The following is a 22,728-nucleotide window of genomic DNA, read 5'->3' on the forward strand; positions in this document are numbered from 1 at the left end:
AGTAGCATCCGCCTCGAGCCATAACCACAGTGTTTGTCAAGTAGTCCCACAATTGATATGTAAGAGGAATACAATGTTGCAAATGGGGTTTTCAGTTAGAAGTTATGAAATACTGACCCGTCCTACCCTCTCAGCATGAAGGTGGGGCCCCACATGCCATTGCATATTCAACAGCCATTGAGTAGCACATTGTAAATTATGAATGTTTGGCCATTTCTATTCCTCTGATTACAGCACCATCTGTGGCAAATTAAAGAAAATGCTACAGACAAAACATATGTAGATTTTGCCATAGAATTTTAATCTGCAATTAAAAATGGGGGTTACCATTGAAGATTTCAAAGTTGCCCCCCCCCCCTCCTAACGTCACCCAAGCATGGGGGTGGAGTGGGGGATTGAGTGAGGTATCACTAGACATCCCCCTCTGAGACAAACAAATTGGAATTATAACTTTTTTTGATCTGATGTGCAGTTTTTGATTTATTTCAATGTCTTCAGTTGAAACAAGCAGGCTATATTAACTCTTTGAAAGGGGAGTGGTGGCTGTGGCTAACCACATATTTTTCTCAGCTAACAATCTAATTGCTGATTTAAGTTCCATTAGACAGGAGAAGTTCAGCATTTTTACTGCATATTTATGACACAAACCGATATTTTATACATTGTTGATGTTGTTCATGGAAATGTCGTGCATTTGTCTCTGTAGCTCTTCTTTGTACGGCTATCTCTGGTACATAATTGTTTATATTTATGTGCTGACCTTCCACAAATGTACAAGTAATAGTACTTTTTATTTGAATAGATTTTTCTACATTTCACAACGGATGTCTGTGTGGTTAGTGGCACTAACCACCGCTCTTCTTCTCCATCCAGTATATTTTCTTCTCCATCCAGTACGTCTCACCAGAAATGAACAGAGGAAGAATGTTACCAAATATTATTTGATGAAATTCGTTCTAGTGACAACAGTGTTGACAGTGATTTAAGTAATGTTAATAATCCAGCATTCACTACAGATAGTGCAACTTCTAGTCTTGTTTACAGTTGAACAGTATGATTCTAAGGATAAAATGTTGAGACAAATGAAAATGACATGGTACCTTTCCCTGTTCCATCAACAGTCAAGATAAACTGGATTCAAGAAACAAGTGTCAACCACATGCCATTATTTACTGGACAAGGTGGTGCAGTTGGAGAAATAAAGAACAAACCAAACCTAAAGCCAGATGACTTATTTTGCAAGTTTTTCGATGGAATGCTTATAAACCATATAGTGTTTCAAACCAATTCGTATGCAACACAGACATTCAAATGTTTTGTCGCCACCAACAAACACAAAATAAAAACTTTTATAGGAATAAATCTATCTACAGAGATTACTGGAGCACTGATTCAGACCTTGACAAAAGTTATACATCAAAGCTAAAGCCAATAAAAAGATTTAGTTGGTTACTGACAAGGGAAACTCCCCCCCCCCCCCCTCCTCAGATTTATTGGTAAGATGGCCCAGTGGATAGCACGTCAAAAACTGAACACAGATCAAGCATGAAAACAGGAAGAAAGTGTACTGAACTGTGAAAAAAAAAGAAAGAAAAGAAAAACCTGCAAAATAGAAACAGTCTATGGTCTAAGCCAAGAACTGCAATGAGTGATGGCAAGCAGCCCCGATACCGTGGTTAATTGGTCACGGTATTGGATTGTTAACTGAACGAGCCGGGTTTTTTTTCAGAACATTAAGAACTGTCTATCTGGTCAGTGAAATGTTTGTTTTCTTTCTGTAGTCTTGGCAGTTGGAGAGACAGGTAGTCTGCGAAACCAGTTATAGATGTTGGCCACTGATGCAACATGTATACGGATGGTGTTAACACCTTCAGCATCAGCTAAGGCCTGAAGATAACAAGCAACATGCTGCCAACGCTCTCTTGAAAGCACGTATTTACGCAACCGCCACTGACCAGTGGGCCTCACAAACTCGACTCAGTACTCCAGGTTGGTGTCTGTTATTCATTTGCGGAGCGGCATATTTCAGCACAGGCTACACCAGTACATAGCGTCCAGATTGTGACTATAGCAAGATTACTGATATTGTCTGCAAGAGGACTATTACTGATGAGGCTATACCATGAACACAGACTCTATTTAAGTTAAGTAGCAGCTTCATGTAAATAAAGAATCGTATTGACCCATGTATGCAATTATCAACCACCCATAACAACATCCTCTCCCTTGCTTCCTATGATACAAGGCTCTACAGTAGCGACGAGGATAATTCAGTGGTGGTTGAAGATAATCAACTTGGCCGAAGATTTTGCTTGTTTCTCTTGTGTTTTAGCTTGCAGGGATGATCATGTGCAAGTGTTTGTAACTGATAATTATTTGTTGTGTTCTTGCATGTATTCCAGGAAAGAAGCTGCAGAGCTAATCAAATTTCTATTTTCAGAGCCTTTGCTTGCTTTTTGCTATAATGTATTTGTGTAAACCACGAATTCTCTGCTCTCTCCACCTCCCGTCCCCATACTGACGACAGCACAACAACTACTGGCTGCACAACCTATGTCGGGTGCACAACCAACCAACCAACCACGCCAACAACTGCCACTGACCAGCATACCTATGTCCCGGCAATTTAATGACACAGAAGAGGATTGGCTCGAATACCTGACTCTGTTCCTAGCACATTATCAAGTTCATCATGTTCAAGGTACTGTAAAGTTACAATACTTCCTTTCGATTGTGGAGTCCCCAGTGTTCAGGTTAATTCCCAATCACGTCTCCTGACAAACTCTGTTATGACCAGGTAATCGCTGCATTACCTAAACACTATGACCAGCAAGTCCAAGTAACTGGAGCTAGATATGAGTTCTTTCATTTGCAGAAGGAGCTGGAACGGACATCCTGCCTGTGGCACATAGAATTAACGGTTGTGACCAAGAAGTGTAAATTTAAGGGTAGTTGTGGCAACTTTTACATTGATTTAACAATTCACAATGCAATAACATTCAATGTCCCATACAGTAGAATACAGGAACATATCTTAAAGTTCTCTGATCCATCACTTCCTCAAGTATTGCAAATCTCAGAGCAATATGATTTGGGTGTAACTGTGGCCAATAAGTTTGACCAGGCCCTGATTTGTCAGGTCAAGTCGCCACTTGCTCACAACCGCCCCAAGCAGCTACAACAACAAGCACATATACAGCTGCATGGACGGGCAAGTAGACAGGTAAACAGACCTGTGAATTTTGTGAAGTCTTGCTCTAGATGTTTTGTTCACCTTAAAAGACAGGATTGTCCACCATGTAACACAACAGGTTACATATGTGGAAAAAAGGCCATGTCCAAGCAGTTTGTTTGCAATGGCACAAAACTGCCAATTTTGCCAGCTACAGAAAAAATTGGCTCATGCACATGCAGTGAATGCTGTGTTTTCAAAACCTACAACAGGTTCTGACAAAAGTAAGAGTAAGGCTGTACCTCCTTCATATCCTAGTGCCGTGCAACAACATTCTAACGAACTGTTTGTCTCATCATGAACTTCTGGCCATCATGTGGACTTTCAGTTAGACACAGGTGCCTTAGTATCTTTGCTTAATCGTGCCACATACAAACAGTTAGGCTCACCATGCCTTTCTAAATCTAGCAAGCACCTCACTGCTTACAACGCACATGAAATTCCAGTGCTTGGACAATGTAGTTTGCCTGCTACTTAGAAATCTCACACCAGGACAGTGAATTTTACTGTGGTGAAATCAAGAGACAGTGAGAACATATTCAGCTTAGATGCCTTTGATTTGTTTGGACTTAGCATTGTTGCTAGCTTGCTTAAAGAATTTCCTGGACTATTTTAGAAGAAATGGGAAAAACTTATAACTCTGTAGTGCATGTTACACTGAAAGACAATACACAGCCTAAGTTTTTCTAGGCCCAACCCATTCCAATTGCTTTAAGAGACAAAGTAGCCAGTGAATTTCAAGAATTGCAAGATGATAGTGTAATTGCCCCATTCAAGCTAGTCAATGGGCAAGTCCTCTCATTTTATTGCCTAAGCCTTCTGGTCCCATTCGCATTTGTGTTAACTTCAAGCTACAGTCAACCCACAGACACTAGTTGACACTTACCCGTTACCTCGCCCTGAGGAACTCATAGACAGGCTTGGTGCAGGACTTTCTAAGACAGATTTGTATGATGCCTACCTGCAAATTCCATTGGATGAAGAATCACAGAAAATGTTTGTTGTAAATACACACTTAAAACTGTTCAAGTATTTGCATTTGCCTTTCGGCAGTGCTTCCCCACCCACTATTTTTCAATGTCATTCGGAACAGCTGGCTACAAAAGAGCCATTTTGTTCAAACTACCTTGACAATATTGTTGTATCGTGTCATACAGCAGAGAAACACATTGCCAATTTGCATACTCTTTTTCGAGTGTTGTCAGAAACAGGACTCAAGTGTTGTCTCAGAAAGTGTGACTTTTCACACTGAACTACAGTACTTAGGTCATGTGATAAACAGTCCTTAGGGCACGTGATAAACAGTCAGGGTGTGCACCCCCTCTAATCTCATTTGGTTACAATCTGTGACCTGCTTGTCACTTGCAATGTGTCTGAACTGCAGTCAGTACTAGGAGAGATGACATACTCCATTGGCTTTGTACTGAATGCTGCTCAGATTGCGAATCCATTGCATCACTTGCATCGAAAAATGTGCCTTTCATGTGGAGTAAAGAGAGTCATGACACATTTCAGAAACTCAAAAATGCTTTGCTTAGTGACAGATGTTTAGAGCATTTTGACCCTGCCAAGCCGGTAGGTTTGCAAGTCAACGCTTCTTTGCTTTTGCCTCAAAGTTGTTAACTCAAACTCAGAGCAATTATTCACAAATTGAAAAAGAAGCTCTCACTACTGTATATGGTGTGACCAAATTCCATCACTATTTGTACAGTCGTAAGTTCTTTTTAGTGACAGATCACAAGCCTTAGCAGTCCTTGTTTCATCTGTCGAAGCCTGTTCCTACACGCACTGCTCAAAAATTGCAATGTTGGGTTTTGCTGCTTTCGCAGTATCAGTATGAAATTGTGTACAGACCTATAGCAAAGCATGGCAGTGCAGATGCCCCATCTCGCCTTCTGATTAGCCCAGACTCTGAGTTTGGTGCATCTGCGACATCTGTTGCCAAATTGATGCGCAGAACTCCGAATTGCTGGAATCTTTTCTCTTGCACTACAGAAAAATTGCACAGGCCATGGAAGCAGACCCAGATCACAAGTTTTTGTTGCATTACATTCGCACTTCTTGGCCGCATTCATATCCAGAACTCAGTTGTACGCTGATATTTTGTATGTTGGCATAACCTTCCAGTTCAACAGGGTGAGATTCTAGTTCAGAATAACAGTGGACAACCACATTTGCTTATTCCCAAAGTGTTGCCAAAGGATGTGTTGTTATTGCTCCACCAAGGACAACACTGGGGAAAGGGAATTGTCCGCACTAAACAGTTAGTGCGACGGCACTGTATTTGGCAGGGCTTGGATGCCCATATTAAATGGATGACATCACAGTGTTGCACATGTGTGGAAAACCAATCAGCTCCACCACAGACAGCAGCTTGGCCTAAGGCTCAATCAACATGGCAACAAGCGCACACTGACTTTGCAGCCCATTCTGAAACACTTGTTGGCTCACAGTGGTAGACTCTTTTAGCAAGTTCCCATTTGCGGTGCCTATGACTTCTACCACATCATGTAGCACCATTCGAGCATTGTCCTCCATATTTTGCATCAAAAGGTTGCCAAAAGTACTTGTGTCGGACAACAGATCACAGTTCACTTCACGTGATCTTTAACAGTTTTGTGAACGAAATGGCATTCATTGTCTAACAAGTGCTTCATTTCACCTCCAGTCCAACGGAGAAGCAGAACGCTTCGTATGCACTTTTAAGCAACAGATGGCCAAGCTTCGCACCACCCACACACAGGAAAAGGCGCAGCAATTCATTCTCACCTCCTATCTCTTCCAACCATGAGACGGACCGTCACTAGCGGAACTTCTACATGGCCACCACCATCGGATGCTGCTCCACTTGCTACACCCACCAGCACCATCAATGGTCTGCACATAACACTTTGCGCTGTGCGTTCTAGTTCCTTTCAGAGTTTATGGTAACCATGGGTACTGGGAAACAGGCATGATCCAGGAATACATTGGGTCTTTTATGTACTTGATTGCAGGTCCCGATGGCTTGCAGTGCTGCCACCAGTACCAAATTCATGTGTGTTATTTGCCCCGTGGTTCTGCTGCTTTTCTTCCTCCAGATTCACACGCTCACAGGACTGCGCGCCCTTCTCAGCCACCCACTGGTGCCACTAGGGCACCCCAGTAGAAGCCCTGCCATCCCTGCTCGCCAATGCCCTCAGGCCTGGATGCGTGCCCTAGCAACGGTTTTCCGGAGGATGTTTCTGTTGTCTCTCAAGCCAGATGGTGTGGTACTGTCGGGAGTATGCCATCCTCCACAGTCACAGCTCCTGCCTCATCTGTACATACAGCATCCTGCCTCCCACTCCGAAGTCGTTCGCTTCCTCCCTACATGACAATCGACAATGGTGCACCATCTGCGGGAGGGGGGGGGGGGGGGTGAGAGTGATGAGGAATGTGTTGGCATAAGCTGTCGCCAGCACACCGGGCGGTTAAGATGTAGCGTGAAGATCGATAGTAGGTGCTGGATCATGTGTGCCTATCATGAGAGAGACCAGAGACACACCAACAAGCAACACACACCGAACGTCCTCTCAATAGCATGTCTTTAGGCTGCTGCCACTGACTGAAAGGCCTCACTGATTCGACCCACTACTCCACGTCGGTGTCAGTAATTCATTCCTGGAGCAGCATAGTTCAGCACAGCCTATGCCACATGCCGAGATTGTGACTATAGCAAGGTTACCTATATTTTCGACAAGAGGACTATTACTGATGAGCTTGTACCACAAACATGGACTCTATTCAAGTTAAGTAGCAGCTTCATGTAAATAAAGAACCCTATGGAGCCACGTGTGTATTTGTGTTGTAGAAAGAGGGTACTGGCTCCCCATAACAACATCCTCTCCCTTGCCTCCTATGGTACAAGACTCAACAATAAGGATGGCTGTAGGTGTTTCATTTTCTTACACAACTGACAGAAACAGTCAGAATTATGACAAACTCTGCAAACTATGTCTGTTATTAGATCATTTGAGCAGGAGATTCTAAGACTGCTATACACCACATTAGAATCTCGCTATTGACGAAACTATGGCTAAATTCAAAGGCAGATCATCTCTCAAACAGTCCATGAGAGACAAACCTATATAGTGTGGATGTTATGTGATGAATTTTCATACAACTTGAAATTTGATATATATTCAGGAAAAAATTCACAGTGTCCAGTAGCTGGGTTAGGGTCACAAGTGATTCTAAAGTTAACCAGTGAAAGAAACATATTATTTTTGAGGGCATTTATTTAACCTTACGTGATTTGTTCAAGAACCTTAAGTCCAGTGGTCTGTATGCTTGTACAACAATATATCCCAGAAGGAAAAACATGCCAAAACTCAAGGAGAAGAGAGGGGAATTAGATTACAGAATAAGCACTGATGGAGTAATTAACTACAAATGGAAGAATAACAGGGCAGTCAAAGCGATTTCTACATGTCATGCACCATCAGATGCATCCACAGTAAGTCGCAGACTGAAAGACGGAACAACGACAACCAATATCACTTGCCCTCTTGTGCTGAAAAATTTCAGTTCCAGTACAAACTAAGTGAATAATTTTGATTGACTGAAGTCGGACAACGCTATAGACAGCAAAAGGAAGAAATGGTGAATGAGACTGTTCTTTCACATTGTAAACCACTGTGTAACAAATGCATTCATTATGCACTAAGAGACTGAAATGGAGCAATTCTTCGATAAAGACTTCCATCGAGATGTGCACAAAAGTTTGTTGGTTACACAAATAGTTTCAGTGGATACTGCTTCATGCTGTATACATAAAAATATTTTATATCATCTCAGATCAAAGCACACAAGCACATGCAGATGAAAGTATTCACCACATAAGCAGTCAACATCACTCATCATTCACTCATCATCTAAATGTACAATTTGCAATTCAAGAAAAACACTCGTCTGAATTGCGTGGTTGTGTTTAGTATGCAAAGTACAAGGGCGGAAAATAGAATTTTATTTTTTATTTAAATTCATTTATTGAAAAACTCAAGGCAATTATAACTTATTTTTCCACATAGTTTTCTGCTTTGGAAATGCATTTGTCCCAGCTTATGGGCAGCTTTTTGATGCCCTCATCATAAAAAGAACTGGGTCACCAGCCAGTTGTGCACGAAATTTTCCACACTATCATCATCTTCAAATAGTCACCCTCCTAGAGCTTCTTTAAACAGTCCGAATAAATGGAAAATGCAGGGTGATAAGTCCGGGCTCTAAGGAGGATGATCAAGTGTAGTCCAGTGCATTTCCTGTAGCTTGGAGACAGATAGAGCTGCAGTATGGGGTTGCGCATTGTCGTGGAGGAGGATGATCTGTTAAATCGATTGGTCTCATCTTTTGCGGCAATACACAACTCTCGTCTTGTTCAACAGTTCGCAGTAGTAAGCAGCACTGATTGTGCTTCAGTCATGCAAAAGTCTATCGGCAAAATGCCTTGCTGGAAAAAAAAAAAAAAAAAAAAAAAAAAAAAAAAAAAAAAAAAAGGAGAGAGAGAGAGAGAGAGAGAGGTTGAAAGAACCTTGCCAGCTGACATTCGAGTCTTGGCTTTCACTGGTGCTGCCTCCCCTTTCCTCCGCTACTCCTTACTGCCTTGTTTGGATTCTGAAGTGTGGTGGTGAACCTGTTTCGTCACAGGTGGCAATCCAACTCAAAAATGCATCACCTTCTTCTGCAATCCTTACTGTAAGCCTCTGACAGACCTTCAAATGCCTCAACTTCAGATTCTTGGTCAAAAGTTTAGGGAGCAATCTGGAACACACCTTACAGGACTGTAGGTCGTTTGTGATGATTGCTTGACAGCTCCCATAACTGATTCCAACTTTCTGTGCAATTTCTGAAACTCTCACCCGTCGATCGTCGTCAATAATGTCTTTAACCACGCAAATGGTTTTTGTCTGTAATGCTGGTCCGAGGACAGCGATTGTCCTTGTCCCTCCTTGGTCTTTTTACGCCAGGCAAACACATGCGTCCTTGATAATGCTTTATCACCAAACTGTGCAGTCAATCTCTGGCAAATTTCCACTGCTGTAACTCCTTTATGAGCAAGAAATTTGATAATGGACGGGTGCACCTGTTGCTCAGATATCATGAGCATTACTGACAAAATGGTGGGAAATATCTAACAGCACATTCTCCTCACTTCTAATGGTCCCGCCTAAGCATAGCAGAAGTGCGGGGCCAGTACTACCAACTGTTCATGTTCAGGAACAAAAATCCCGTTTATACAGGGTGTTACAAAAAGGAACGGCCAAACTTTCAGAAAACATTCCTCACACACAAATAAAGAAAAGATGTTATGTGGACATGAGTCCGGAAATGCTTAATTTCCATGTTAGAGCTCATTTTAGTTTCGTCAGTATGTACTGTACTTCTTCGATTCACCGCCAGTTGGCCCAATTGATTTCATACGGCATACTCTACCTATGCTGCTAGAACATGTGCCTTTACAAGTACGACACATCATCATGCACGATGGAGCTCCTGCACATTTCAGTCGAAGTGTTCGTATGCTTCTCAACAACAGATTCGGTGACCGACGGATTGGTAGAGGTGGACCAATTCCATGGCCTCCACGCTCTCCTGACCTCAACCCTTTTGACTTTCAGTTAGGGGGCCATTTGAAAACTCTTGTCTACGCAACCCCGGTATCAAATGTAGAGACTCTTCGTGCTCGTATTGTGGACGGCTGTGATACAATACGCCATTCTCCAGGGCTGCATCAGTGCATCAGGGATTCCATGCGACGGAGGGTGGATGCATGTATCTTCAGTAACGGAGGACATTTTGAAGATTTCCTGTAACAAAGTGTTTGAAGTCACGCTGGTACGTTCTGTTGCTGTGTGTTTCCATTCCATGATTAATGTGATTTGAAGAGAAGTAGTAAAATGATCTCTAACATGGAAAGGAAGCGTTTCCGGACACATGTCCACATATTATTTTCTTTCTTTGTGTGTGAGGAATGTTTCCTGAAAGTTTGGCCGTACCTTTTTGTAACACCCTGTATTTGACCCCCTCATACCTTTGTGTCTGAGAGATGGCAAAAAACTGTTTCAAGATATACCACGAAAATTAAGAAAGTTATGCCAAAGTTGAACCACCAACTACCGAGCTTGTATACTGTAATGGCATGATGGTTAGCAGCGATGACCACAATTAGCTAATATTTTGTTGTTAACATTTTTACAAATCTACCGCAGAAAGCATAACACAGTAATACAACTAAAGTGTTACAAGTGTATGAAATTTCGAAGATGTAAACTGTTGCTCATACCCATATAGGGCAAATTTTTATGGTGTTTACCTGCCCCTCGAAGAGTTAAGCCAAACAAAATTTGAACAAAGCACAAATGGAGGGTAAGGAGAGTAACAAGACAAACATTCAATGAATTGGAAGTACCATTCTGCCATCTGCTCTTTCTAATAACTCTGAGAAGTTTTGAGTTTTGGTCATATATAATATGAGGAAGATGGTCATTAATCTGTTCACTCACTAAGTGACTATACCAACACTGAATTTGGTCATCCGAAGCTGTTTCACTGAGGAAGATCATAATATGATCCCTCCTTTCAATCATCATACAAATAACAAAGTAGCACATACTGAGATAAATGATTGCAGAATAGAAAAGCAACTACAATTGCTTAGTAGTGGGAACACTTCTGGGCCAGACGAGACACCTATAAGATTCTACAGAGATTTTACAAAAAACAGCCAACCAACTTGTTCCCCTTCTAGCAACAGTTAGAAAGAAGTACAGTCATTCCCATTTTCAAGAAGGGTTGTAGGACAGACGCATAGGCGTACTTTGTAGATATGAATCTGTTGTAAAATTATGGGACATGGTTTATGCTCATGAATTATGACATTTTTGGAGGGTGAAGATCTCCTCCATGCAAATCAACATCGGTTCCACAAACAGAGATATTGCGAAACTCAGCTCACTTCATCATAGTGCCGAGACCTCTGCACTCAGGTTGAAGCTGTGTCTCTCAAATTCACAAAGGCATGTGATACAGTTGCACACTGTCATTCAGTGAGCAAAATACAAGTTTAATGAGCTTTGGACCAGATTTGTGACTGGATTTGAGACTTACTTGCAGACAGAAATTCACACATCACTCTTAACGGAACAAAACTGACAGATGTAAAGGTAATTTCCAGAGTACCCAAAGAAAGACATCTTAATTTTCTATCATTCTATAATTTCTTCACCACTAGTCTGAATTTCATAACCAATAAATGTGTGGTCAGAGTGGAAATGCTTTGCAGTTTGAATTCCTGTACGAAAATCTGTCTTTCAATATTATCTGCATGAAACCTTCCAGGATTCGTATATAACTGCTTTCATGATTCTTAAACCAATGAAGAAACTGCAAAATTCTACTAGGCATCTTTCTCTTTTATTCCTTTTCCCCAGTTCATGTTCTCTTATTAGTTTCCCTTCTCATTCTTTTCCTATTATAAAATTCCATTAGCCAACCACAATTATAATTTTTGTCTCCCTTAATAAATAAATTCTTTTACCTCATACATTTTTTCAATCTCTTCATCATCCGTGGATCCATTGGTCATACATCTTTGTACAACTATGGCTGACTGCAACTTTATGTCTACCTCAGTTCAGCACAGTTCATGCACACTTGTATTCTATTTATGGTAAATCTGGTATTTCTTATAGTTCTGCTGCAGCTACATGAAGCACCTACACACCACTTATGCAATTCAACAGTAGCACATTGAAAAATTTGCTTTATAATTAAATAATAACCTTACGTGTTACATGTGAGAAGACACCTAAAGTCTGTCTCGTTACGGTTGAAACATCAAGCCGATGCTCTCGTGGAATATTCTCTTCTCCGGGTTGCTTCAAACACAGGACAGACTCGGAGAGTGTGAGAGAAACATGTGTCTTTTGCCCCAATGCTCTAGGAGAGACAAAAAGAATTGCCATTATAAACACTAAAAATATTTTATATTAGGCTACTCATCATTATGTGTATCTATACTAAACAAAATTGTGAATGACTAACATAATAAATTGACATTTCTCATTTTAGTAAAATTCTGAAAATTCAGGTATGCCTCCAAAGCCAACTGATTACACAAAGATAGCAGAGATGCTAAGTCGCACATTGGCACAACAAAAAGACTATCACAATTAAAGCTTTCACACACACACACACACACACACACACACACACACACACACACACACACACCTTGCACACACAACTGCAATTTCAGGCAACTGAAACCACACTGTTACATTCTATCCTAGGTTTTCCATTGTTTGATTACACAATGAGGTATAGCCAGAAAAACAGTGGAACAGAATAATACAACAAATCTTCAATGAGTTTTACAGAGGAGCCCAAGTGTCTCAAAGTGTCTAACATCCTTATAACTGCCCAAATATGACTGGATGAACCTTGAGGAACTTTTGTTATCAAGACCAACCAACAAGTTTAGCAATAATAATGTTATTTATGACACACAATATTAGAAGGGTTAGCATAATGAAAAACAGGTGAAACTTGTGCACATCATAATGGTGCAGCACTTGGCATTTGAAGAAGTCAATACAGGGCAACAACCTGTTGGAACTACATTCCTGTATAGTACATAAATAAAACAGCACACTTTGTGATAAGTTTGGAAAGACGAACACAAGTCACTCACTGGACTTGCATACATCTGCACCAGCTTACAGTACTAGTTTCAGTGGTGATCAGTGAACAAGTATAGATACTGAATGTGAATAAACATGTCAGAACAAGAAACTGAATCATATCATTTTACATCTGGATATGAGTATTAATGGCTATAATTTATCTTGAGAAGAGCTTCCTCCAAATAATGTAGAAAATATCTTTGCAAAGAGGTTAGTGTTACTACCTGTTAGTGACAATATGATAGTGCAGAGCCTTTGTTTTTCTGGTTACGATGCAAAGTTCTGTCCTTTGGACATGCTTGCATGTCCAGAGGAACTCTGCACCATAATCAGAGTAGCACAGGCACTGCACTATCGTATTTCTCTGCCAATACCAGGCAAGCGGCTTTCAAGTACAATGTCTGACCTGTAATGGATGCACGAGTACAGGTCATAGACGAATGGTTGACGACAAATGGAGGTTTAGGTCTGGCTGTGAGTCATACGCAGATAGCTAAACGGTATGGCAATTGCCCACCCATGATAAGCAGGAAACCTGGGTTTGAGTCCTGGTCCAGCATAAATTCTCATTATTGTCATTCCATTCTACAGCTGATGGTTGTCCTTATTCACAATGCCAGATAAATTCAATGCCAGAGAAAAGGTCATAAGAGATTGAGCACAAGCTTAGATTGGACAATAATGGTGAATAAAATCAGCAGAGTCAATTTAAAAGGACCCATCTGGGTATCACCTTAAATAATTCAGAGAAACCATAGAAAACCTACACGACATTATTCAATCCTATTTCTCTCAAACTAAAACCACTAGCCTTCAACACAGCACTGAGTCACTTGGATTGGCGAGAGTGGCGATACAAAACTTTGAATGCTCACTACTGTCACGTTACTTCCATGAATGTCAAACTGAGGACAATTTGACTGCTAATTTCAATACAGATCCACTGTCTAAGGCCGTACTTAACAACACTTTTTTATTTTGTTGGTGTTGCTATCTTCAAATTGAAGAGTGATTCGACACAGCTTTCTATGCTGACCTATCCTGTGCAAGCCTCTTCATCTCTGCATGATTACTGCGACATACATTAGTCAGTTGCCATAAAGTTCTTTTCTTCCAATTCAGTCAGTTACCCAACCTGTTCATCCTAACCTTTATCAGTATTCTATAGCACCTACATATAGCTCCTACACATATTTTGTCTGTACTGTTATCATTCATAGCTCTCTTACATTAGAGCCTACAGTAAAGACAAATATCTCCAGAAAAGAGTTTGTAATGCAAATTTATGCTCAATGTTAACACATTTCTCTTTTACAGAAATTCTTTTCCTGTTGACTACAACACAACAAATCCTCTACTTTTAGTGTTTCATGTATTAATCTAATTCCTCAGTGATGACTGATTTAATTTAACTACAATGGAGTGCTGAAAAGTAACATCTCCGAATTTTTTATTCTGTTCTCAATATTGGTTAAGGTAAGTCATGCAAATTACTTAGTCAATTTTCCCATTTCGTTGACGCAAGTTGCAACCCTCTGCCGCTAGTGGGCTCCAAATTTGTGGAGTGTAATACAGCAGTCTGTAAAAGTAACAATTTCAATGCATGAGAAAGAGTGTTCGAGGCTCTCAGAAAACAAAGGATGAATTCAAAGAGTTTGACCACACATGGAGCACCCTCTCCTTCAGCAAGACAATGCCAGACCATACACGAGCACTGCGACGCCTGCAGCAACCCAACACCTGGGGCGCTCTGTCATCAATAAACCTCCATACAGTCCCAACTTGACTTCATCCGATATTCAACTGTTTCCAGAACTTAAAGAATATCTCTGAGGACTTCACTTAGAGCGAGTACTGACTTGACCCGGGGTCTAGCCATCTCCCCTCCACACTGTCTGAGCGCTTTAGCTAGCGACCAATAAGGAGCCACCAGACAACTACCAATGAAAAAGTGCTGTGCATCAGGCGCACGCGCGCGAAATTTTGTGTTAGCCACAACTCACTACTCACTATTGTGTTTGTATGTGTATGCGTTTCCTGCGTCAACGTGTCCTCCGTACTGTATTTTCGAAATGATTTCGTTCGAAGATAGTGTTGCGGACGAGCGAAAGGTTGAAGTACTTGTAAGTACCATATTTAGTATGAATTTTCTGCACTTAATGTTTTTTTTTAAGCGTTGAAATTCATTGCTTTCGATGATAATGCTGTCGGCGAACGAAAGGCAGAGTGAAATAGTTAGTACTATTTCTCAAGTGGGTGTATTCTCTGCTTGCTTTTTGAAGCTATTAATCCAGACTGCTCACTTGACAGTTATTGGCAACTTGGTAATGTTGGCTACTTAAGATTATAGAATTACGGGGATCAAATAAAACATGAACATGAAAGATAGGGTATTGTTAGGGTAAAAATAAAATAAGCACGATCGGGTAAAAATAGCTATTATTAGAGTAAATTATGGAAGGAAATAAGGTGAAGGTACAGCCAACTTGTTTACCTGATCAGAAATCATTTAAAAATCTTGTTGTGGACTCCAGTAATTTAAATGGTGTGATATTAAGCAGGAGATTTAATAACTGTATGAAACAGCGCGCGCAAATCGTAATATAAAACAGCGGTATACCTATTTTGACAGATTTTCATTTCTCGGTACTGGAAAATTACCATTTAATACATGTTTCTGTACGAATTTGGTTTTTATGTTTCTTGTTACCCACAAAGACTTTTAATGATCCTTTAAAAGAAGGCTTTTTTCGTAGGCCATTTTTTCTTTATGTTTCACATATATGTGAAACATGTATATGTGTAAGAAGTTTCAGAATCAGCTAAAACTTATTAACATTGTGTACTGGAATTATAAAACACATTTGTATACTAAACTGTGAGTTGTTTTTTCCATTGATTGGAAAGGTGGAGGAAAAGTGGAGTGAACAGAAGGCAATCATATCTTGAGCAGCTGACTGCGTCCTAAGTTCAGATTAATTACAAATAGTGTTTGCTTTTTTTTAAAAAAATAGTAACTTTTACTCTCTGTATTTCAATTTGGAAATCATTAGACTGTCAGTAGTGTTGAATGCCTAGAAATTACATTAAACTGCAACCTTTAAGAGAAAGACACAGAGTATGCTGTGGTAGTTTAAAATTAATGCCAGGTGTAAATAAAAGCTGTTACTCAACTGTAGTTTAAACATACCACTGGTATCTGAGAGTAATACTAAAAAGTTCTGAATACACAAAGATCTGTTCTCAGTAAAGATGAATATACTTGCTTGGCTGAGTTTGTTCAGGTACTACAGAAAGCATATTTACCAGTGAAAAGTTTTGCCAGTAAGGATTGGTTTCTAGATTTTACCAAACACCCAGCTCTAATCACCCAGAAACTTCAGAAATTTTAAATTATCTATAGGAGCACACCAATATGTCCATTTGTCTTTCCCTTTAAAACATTTCCCTTAAGATTTGGAATTGGAACTATCAGACTGAAATGTCTAGAAAAATTTGTTTAGGCCAAAACTATTAGTTTAAATACTGTCTGTAACATTAATGGACATAGTTAATATTTCCTCTGTATAAAAATCTACCCTTTTCCTCATACAGTTTATAACATTAATGGACATAGTTAATATTTCCTCTATATAAAAATCTACCCTTTTCCTCAAAACTTATACTACATTAATTTGTTTGACATAGATACGTCTAACAGACCATTATATGAATTCTTTTTATCTTGCCTCATACTTTTATTGTCCTGTCACCTGTGTAGGTACTTTCTTCAATTTAGTCTCTAGGTCTTTTTTTGTGCCCCTCTCAAGTATTTTTTCTTTTTTCAGTGAAATGTTTGTGTGAATATGAAACATTTTTAACCATATTCTGATGAGTACAAAAGCTTTTCACCCAAATTTTCGAAAGTTTAAATATTATTTTGTTTTTACCCCTCCCTACCCAAGGTAAAATGTGTACTTATTGGTGGTTTTTATGAAATTGTGGTCTGGTCTACCATGTGTCTACATACCTGCTGCACTTCTTATATCAAATGTATGTTACTGTAGGGAGGAAAATTCTGAAATAATTTAAATGAAGCCAAGTACAGAAGTGATAGTAATACATGCTCTTCTCTCTTAACAGGAAATTCTCCCACAGTGGAAAACACGTGTGTTGGAGCTGCACAGAAATGATTGTAATGTGCAAGAAATTAAATCTTTAAACATCCTTGTTGATGTTAAAACAAGGGAGGAGTTTGGACAGTGGTTGGCACAGTTTGAAAACTTAACAAAAACAACTTATACAATAAGGTGCACTGAACCTGCATCAGGAAAATATGTTGTTTTCAAACAAAGGCTGGTCTGTCACCACAATACTCGCAGTATAAAAGTTCATGGTTCAGTGCAAAGGGCAACAAAAAACACTAACTGTCCATCAAAAATGACAGTGACAATTCACACTGTGCATGATAGATACAGAGGTAAGTCTGTAGAGAAAGCAGTGCTCTACAAGGAAATGCCGTGTGAGGTTAACTTGGTGTTGGGTCATAACCACAGTGTTGAGAGTGCTGCTGCTTTAAGATTTAGGCAACCATCAAGTGAGGTCAAAGAAAAATTAATATCCCTGTTTGAAAGAGGTCATTCACCAGCCACTGCTCTTGAGTCAATAAAGGTTGAAATTCAGCTGAATTGTCCAGATTACCCTTTAGTCCTTGCAGACAGAAGCAGGTGTCCTGATTACAACTTTTGCCACTATTTGTTCAACAAAGTTTTTAAGAAAAAGTATGGGCCAACAGACTTCAACAAAGAAGGAAAGCAGCTGTTACAACAGAGGTTAGAGGAATACAACAGCGAAGTTGGAGCTGTGTGTGCCAAGATGATTCAGAAAGATGATGATTATATAGTATGGTAAGAGTATATTTACAAATTTGTAGTCTGATGAAAACTTTATGCATATACATTTAGCTACTATTAATATTTGTATAATTGTTTTTCAGCATTTGCTCACCACTGATGCAAAAAGTCCATACTCATGTAAAAGCTGCTTCCAAACTTGTATTTATGGATTCCACTGGTTCTCTGGATCATGATAGCAGCAGAGTGTTCGTTTTACTTACTCACAGTGAGTGTGGAGGTTTACCACTAGGAGTTCTGATTATGTCTTCAGAAAGCTGCGGAGTTATAGAAATGGGACTAGAGTTGCTGAAAGAGATAGTGGGGGAAAATATTTTTGGGGGAAACATCAATGGCCCAAGTGTATTTCTGACTGACGACAGCCAGTCAGAACAAAATGCAATTAGAAGGTGCTTCCCAAACACAAAAACTTTGTTGTGTATATTCCATGTCCTGCAGGCAGTGTGGCGCTGGCTTCTCAAAACAAAAAATGCTATACCACAGCAAAAACAGTGCGAGTTCTTCCAGAATTTCAAAAAAATAATGTTTGCGCAAACAAAAAATGAAGCAGTGGTAAACTATAATGTAACAAGAGCGAACATCGGTGAAAATCATCAAAATTTATTGAAATACTTGGAAGGGTATTGGGATAGGAGAGAACTGTGGACCCTTTCACATCGGCGAGGTATGCTTATAGAAGGGCACAACACAAATAATATAAGTGAGGCCTTTATGAGAATTTTAAAGGACAGGATTTTTGAGAGGGTGCGTGCCTTCAATGTGATTCAGATGGTGGACTTTTTTCTCACAAAGGTGAATTTGTATTTTCAGAGGAGACTTCTTGATGCTGCTAATGGAGCAAGTCCTAAGTCTTTCTGTAGGCCTATAAAGGCTCCTTCACAGGAGATTCTAGCAAAAATCAGACAAGTCAATGAGGATGTTCTGCTCGTTCCCAGTGAAGAAAGGCAGAACCATTATTACATTGTTAATATGGCTGTTCTTGTTTGCACTTGTTGCCAAGGCAATACAGGGAAGATCTGCAAACATATAGACTGGGGCAGTACTGTTTTACCATCAGGAAACTACACGGAGGTGACTGATAGTGACAGTATACGTAGACTGTATTATTTTATTGCTACAAATGAGGAGCCTCCTGAAGGGTGGCTAGAGCCTCTGTATTGCTCTCAGAATGCAGGGGCTTCAAGTTCTTCGGAACGTTTGGAGCAAATTGACACAGGTTTGCTCTGTGAAAGCCAAGAAGAGATGCCAGAGACACTTCGCATGGAGACAGTTCCAGACAAAAGAAATAATGATTTAATCGACGAGATAAAAGCTCGTCTCATAGATTTTTCAAATAAATCCCCTGAGGAAATGAGGAAAGGCCTTGAAGTCATGTGCGAAAAATTGAGAAAGCTTAAAACGCCATCTGCATGTGCATCTTATTTGGCAAATTTTGGTGAAGGTAAGTAAAACATACTTTTATATAAATGTTATGGCAAGTAATTCAATATTGTATGAATTCTAATTTTTGTTACAGGAAAATCTAGAAAAAATCGTGGTAACTATATTCCCGTTCAGCCCACTGCAATAAGCAGAAGAAAAAACAAGTTGGCAGGTCGCAGATGTCATCCGGGGGGAAGACAAAGACCACACTCTAAGCAAAGCAAGGAATTTGTAAAGACAGTAGAAATTTCTGAAATGGTAAGTATTACATTTCTAAAGTCATGTATGGCATTTTGAAATTTATCTAGCAACTTTCCTTTCCCCAAAGGGCATAGTAAGGAATAAAGTAATTATTATTTATTTAACATTTTTAAGTTTGAGGGAGCACTGCTGGACATACAGTGCTATTGGCTAACTTGCATAAATTTAATACTGTGTGCTAATGGTGGTGTAAAGACTGAAACAATCCACAAAAGAAATAAGAAATTGCAACTGAAAACTGCCTCCAGACTGACCTCACATCCAGTATTGATAAAGGTTATGGCATGCAAGTTTCTGGCACCATTTTTAAAATAATTCTTATTTTATCTGAAGGCAGCTCTGTTAGTATAATTAAAGAAAAAGAAAATACTTAATTATGATTTGATGTGACTGTCACGTGGAATAATTTGTATTTTTCATTGCTATTGAAAAAACTGAAGTCACTCCACACCTTGAACTTGGTGTGGATAATTCCATTACACAGCAAGCCAGCTGAATGATACACTGCAAATCAGTCATAAAGTGTTTACACATTCTGTTTCATTCGAAAAAAAAATTGATGTGTGTACAGGATGTTCCCTTCTGTGCAAGCAGCATTGCATATTCCCATTGGCTTGTGACTTTCTCATGCAAATGTGAATGTTCAAACATAGTTCACAACACGTCTTGTTCCAAAGCAGTGGCATTAGTACATTATGGAATAATTGCTGATGGGTAAAAGTGCTCATATCTTGTGTTAACACAACTTCCTGATTGGCAGTTGCCTCAAGTTCCCCATTAGCTTAAAATCTCAGTCCTGACTATAACACCATCTAGGCAGAAAAACTATCTGGTATTATCACCCATATTAATATACTCACGTTCAAACTGTTTGCTAATCTTGTTTAGATGTTAGGTTATTAACATCATGGCATTTCGTTTCTTTGGTCCAGTATGTCTTGCATGTACAGTAAAATTCTCATTACATGACATCTAAATTGTAACAATTAACTAGGCCTATATTTTTTATTATTAGTTATCTAAGTGTTTTTTTAAGGTGTGGCATATACATGTTATGACTTTAAGTAGCTAATTACAATATAAAGATGTAAATACACACAAATGTGGAGCCACTTTGAGTTTCATTCCGTCATTGAATATTTCGACACAGAAATGGATAAGAAAAGCCATGTTACATAAACATTTTTCCCCAACATTAACCCAGTATTAGTGCAACAAACTTAGTAATCCATAATTTAGAAATAAAGGTTTTCAGTAATGTTAATGTGGATTTTAATTTCTTTTCAGGCTACCTTTCCATCACCAGCTACGCAATCATCCCAGTCAGCTTCAGACTTTTGAAGAAGGTGCGCGACTATTTACTGCAGCATAGTGTGTAGGATTTTCTTAATCTGAGATCCAATGTAATGGAACTATTAAGGGAATGATTGTAGTAATTAAGTTTTTTCTTAAAGCTCAGGCCTAGCCTGACTGCTGAAATATATTAAGTTTTTTTGTTGTAGCTCGGGTCTGACCCGATTATTCCCGGCGGGGTCAGAGATTTTCTCTGCCTCGTGATGACTGGGTGTTATGCGATGTCCTTAGGTTAGTTAGGTTTAATTAGTTCTAAGTTCTAGGGGACTGATGACCATAGATGTTAAGTCCCATAGTGCTCAGAGTCATCTTCTAATCCGATTATTGAAATAAGTTTTTTCTTAAAGCTCAGATCAAACTTACTATTGAAATATAGAAGTTCTTCTTTAAATTGGGATATCCCAACAATGTGGATACTTATTGTGTATGTTGCACAAGTTTCTGGGAAATGTGAATTATCTTTTCTTAAAATGTAAACTACATTTTATATTCTGCATATGACTTTTTTTTATTTACATCTGTTCCTTCAGGTTACATGTAGCTTGTTTAATTTGTCATATTATGTCTGCTTTCTGAAGTTGTTCTGTCAGCTGATAGTGAAAAATGTTTCCTGCATTTTAATATATATTGGCAATAATAAACTGTAATATTGGCAGGAACGAACTGTTATTTTATTAACTGGTATTAAAACTTTATTTTAGAAGATTAAGTGAAGATATTTTGCAATGTTAATATAAGCATCACATTTAAATAGGAATTATGAACAGATTGCCCCCATTTACACCAAGGTTGGCATATAGGAATTGCTTATGATGATAGCTTCCTCTGGCATGTAGAGTCTAAACAAAAATTTTCCATCTCAAATAAACTAAAAGGGAAGTAAATTATTTTTTTGCTGGTAGAACACACTTTCAGGCAACCATCCTAAACTAAACAAAAAATGCATTAATGTTGTAAAAAACTTAATTTTTTCATTAAATGCCAAGCCAACTAGTCAGACTGCATGTCTTCATATCACAGTTTGTGACTTTAACATTCTGAAAATGAAAGGACATTGAATCTCTTTAAACTTTTATTTGAATAGCAGATAGAAAGCTGAACAAGGTAAGTGTACTCTCCATGAATGTTTATGTCCTGCTTTTGGTGACGCAATGTTCTGCTTCTCGTAAGTGAAGACAAAGGGGAAAAGCAAATGAGTGTGGAAAAATTGTGAAATATGTGAGAAAGTAATAAGACAGAATCAGGGACCAAAGAGACCTATGCTTGTGTGGTAAACAACCTGCAGATGAGGGTTGGCATGAGTAGGTGGATGAAAGCCAGATTCTTGTAATTTAACTGTGTGTTTCAAATCACTGCCTAGTCTACAGAGAGCTATTAACTGGACAGGAGAGAGTAAAGATTTGTTTAATTTTGTATATGTATTAATGTCCAACTCCATGCATCGATGACAAAGAATAAGAATATAAATATAGCACTGGCACACATTTACTAAATTCAGGAAACCAATTTAAGAAAGGTATTGACTATAATGATTACAAATTGTACACAACTGCCACAAAACAACACTGACAGTAAAACACAATTTGGGGTTATTCACATTACAGCATTTAAAAAAAATGATACTGTATTGCTATACAGACTGTTGTGTTATTTAAACTAATTGGGATTTCATGTAATGTACTGTAGTGTTTCTGCCCTAACCCATACCAAGCTCACTTAGACCAAGATGTCTGGTGCTCTTAAAACCCCACTCAGTGCTGCCTTCAAATTGCCAGCAAGCTTATACATACATCTCTCACTGCCATTTGACTAGTGAAGTTATGTTCAACTTTAGTGATATTACCATCAACAAAAATGCAAAATTAAA

At 39.1% G+C, this 22,728-nt stretch overlaps 2 protein-coding genes across 3 annotated transcripts in view; one reads left to right on the forward strand and one right to left on the reverse strand.

Moving 5' to 3' along the window:
• LOC126161356 (general transcription factor IIF subunit 2) overlaps positions 1–22,728 on the reverse strand; it is an 82,579-nt gene that overhangs the window by 12,240 nt on the left and 47,611 nt on the right. For both annotated transcript variants that reach the window (XM_049917124.1, XM_049917125.1), the window contains exon 4: positions 12,036–12,187. In XM_049917124.1, coding sequence (XP_049773081.1) covers positions 12,036–12,187 — 152 coding nt within the window. The remainder of the gene's footprint in view (positions 1–12,035; positions 12,188–22,728) is intronic.
• LOC126161358 (uncharacterized) lies at positions 18,749–21,267 on the forward strand. Its single transcript, XM_049917127.1, has 3 exons — positions 18,749–19,266; positions 19,342–19,505; positions 20,796–21,267. Exons 1-3 carry the CDS (start codon positions 18,795–18,797, stop codon positions 20,847–20,849), a joined length of 690 nt encoding a protein of 229 aa, XP_049773084.1. The 5' UTR covers positions 18,749–18,794; the 3' UTR covers positions 20,850–21,267.

This window comes from Schistocerca cancellata, chromosome 2 (genome assembly GCF_023864275.1).
Source record: "Schistocerca cancellata isolate TAMUIC-IGC-003103 chromosome 2, iqSchCanc2.1, whole genome shotgun sequence".
NCBI classification, from domain to species: Eukaryota; Metazoa; Arthropoda; class Insecta; order Orthoptera; family Acrididae; genus Schistocerca; species Schistocerca cancellata.

Excerpts from the sequence above, each read along its gene's own strand:
- LOC126161358 (XM_049917127.1), top strand. The coding sequence starts at position 18,795 with ATGGCTGTTCTTGTTTGCACTTGTTGCCAAGGCAATACAGGGAAGATC. Across the intron at positions 19,267-19,341 it reads TTTGGCAAATTTTGGTGAAG|GAAAATCTAGAAAAAATCGT; the intron begins GTAAGTAAAACA and ends TTTTTGTTACAG. Across the intron at positions 19,506-20,795 it reads CAGTAGAAATTTCTGAAATG|GCTACCTTTCCATCACCAGC; the intron begins GTAAGTATTACA and ends ATTTCTTTTCAG.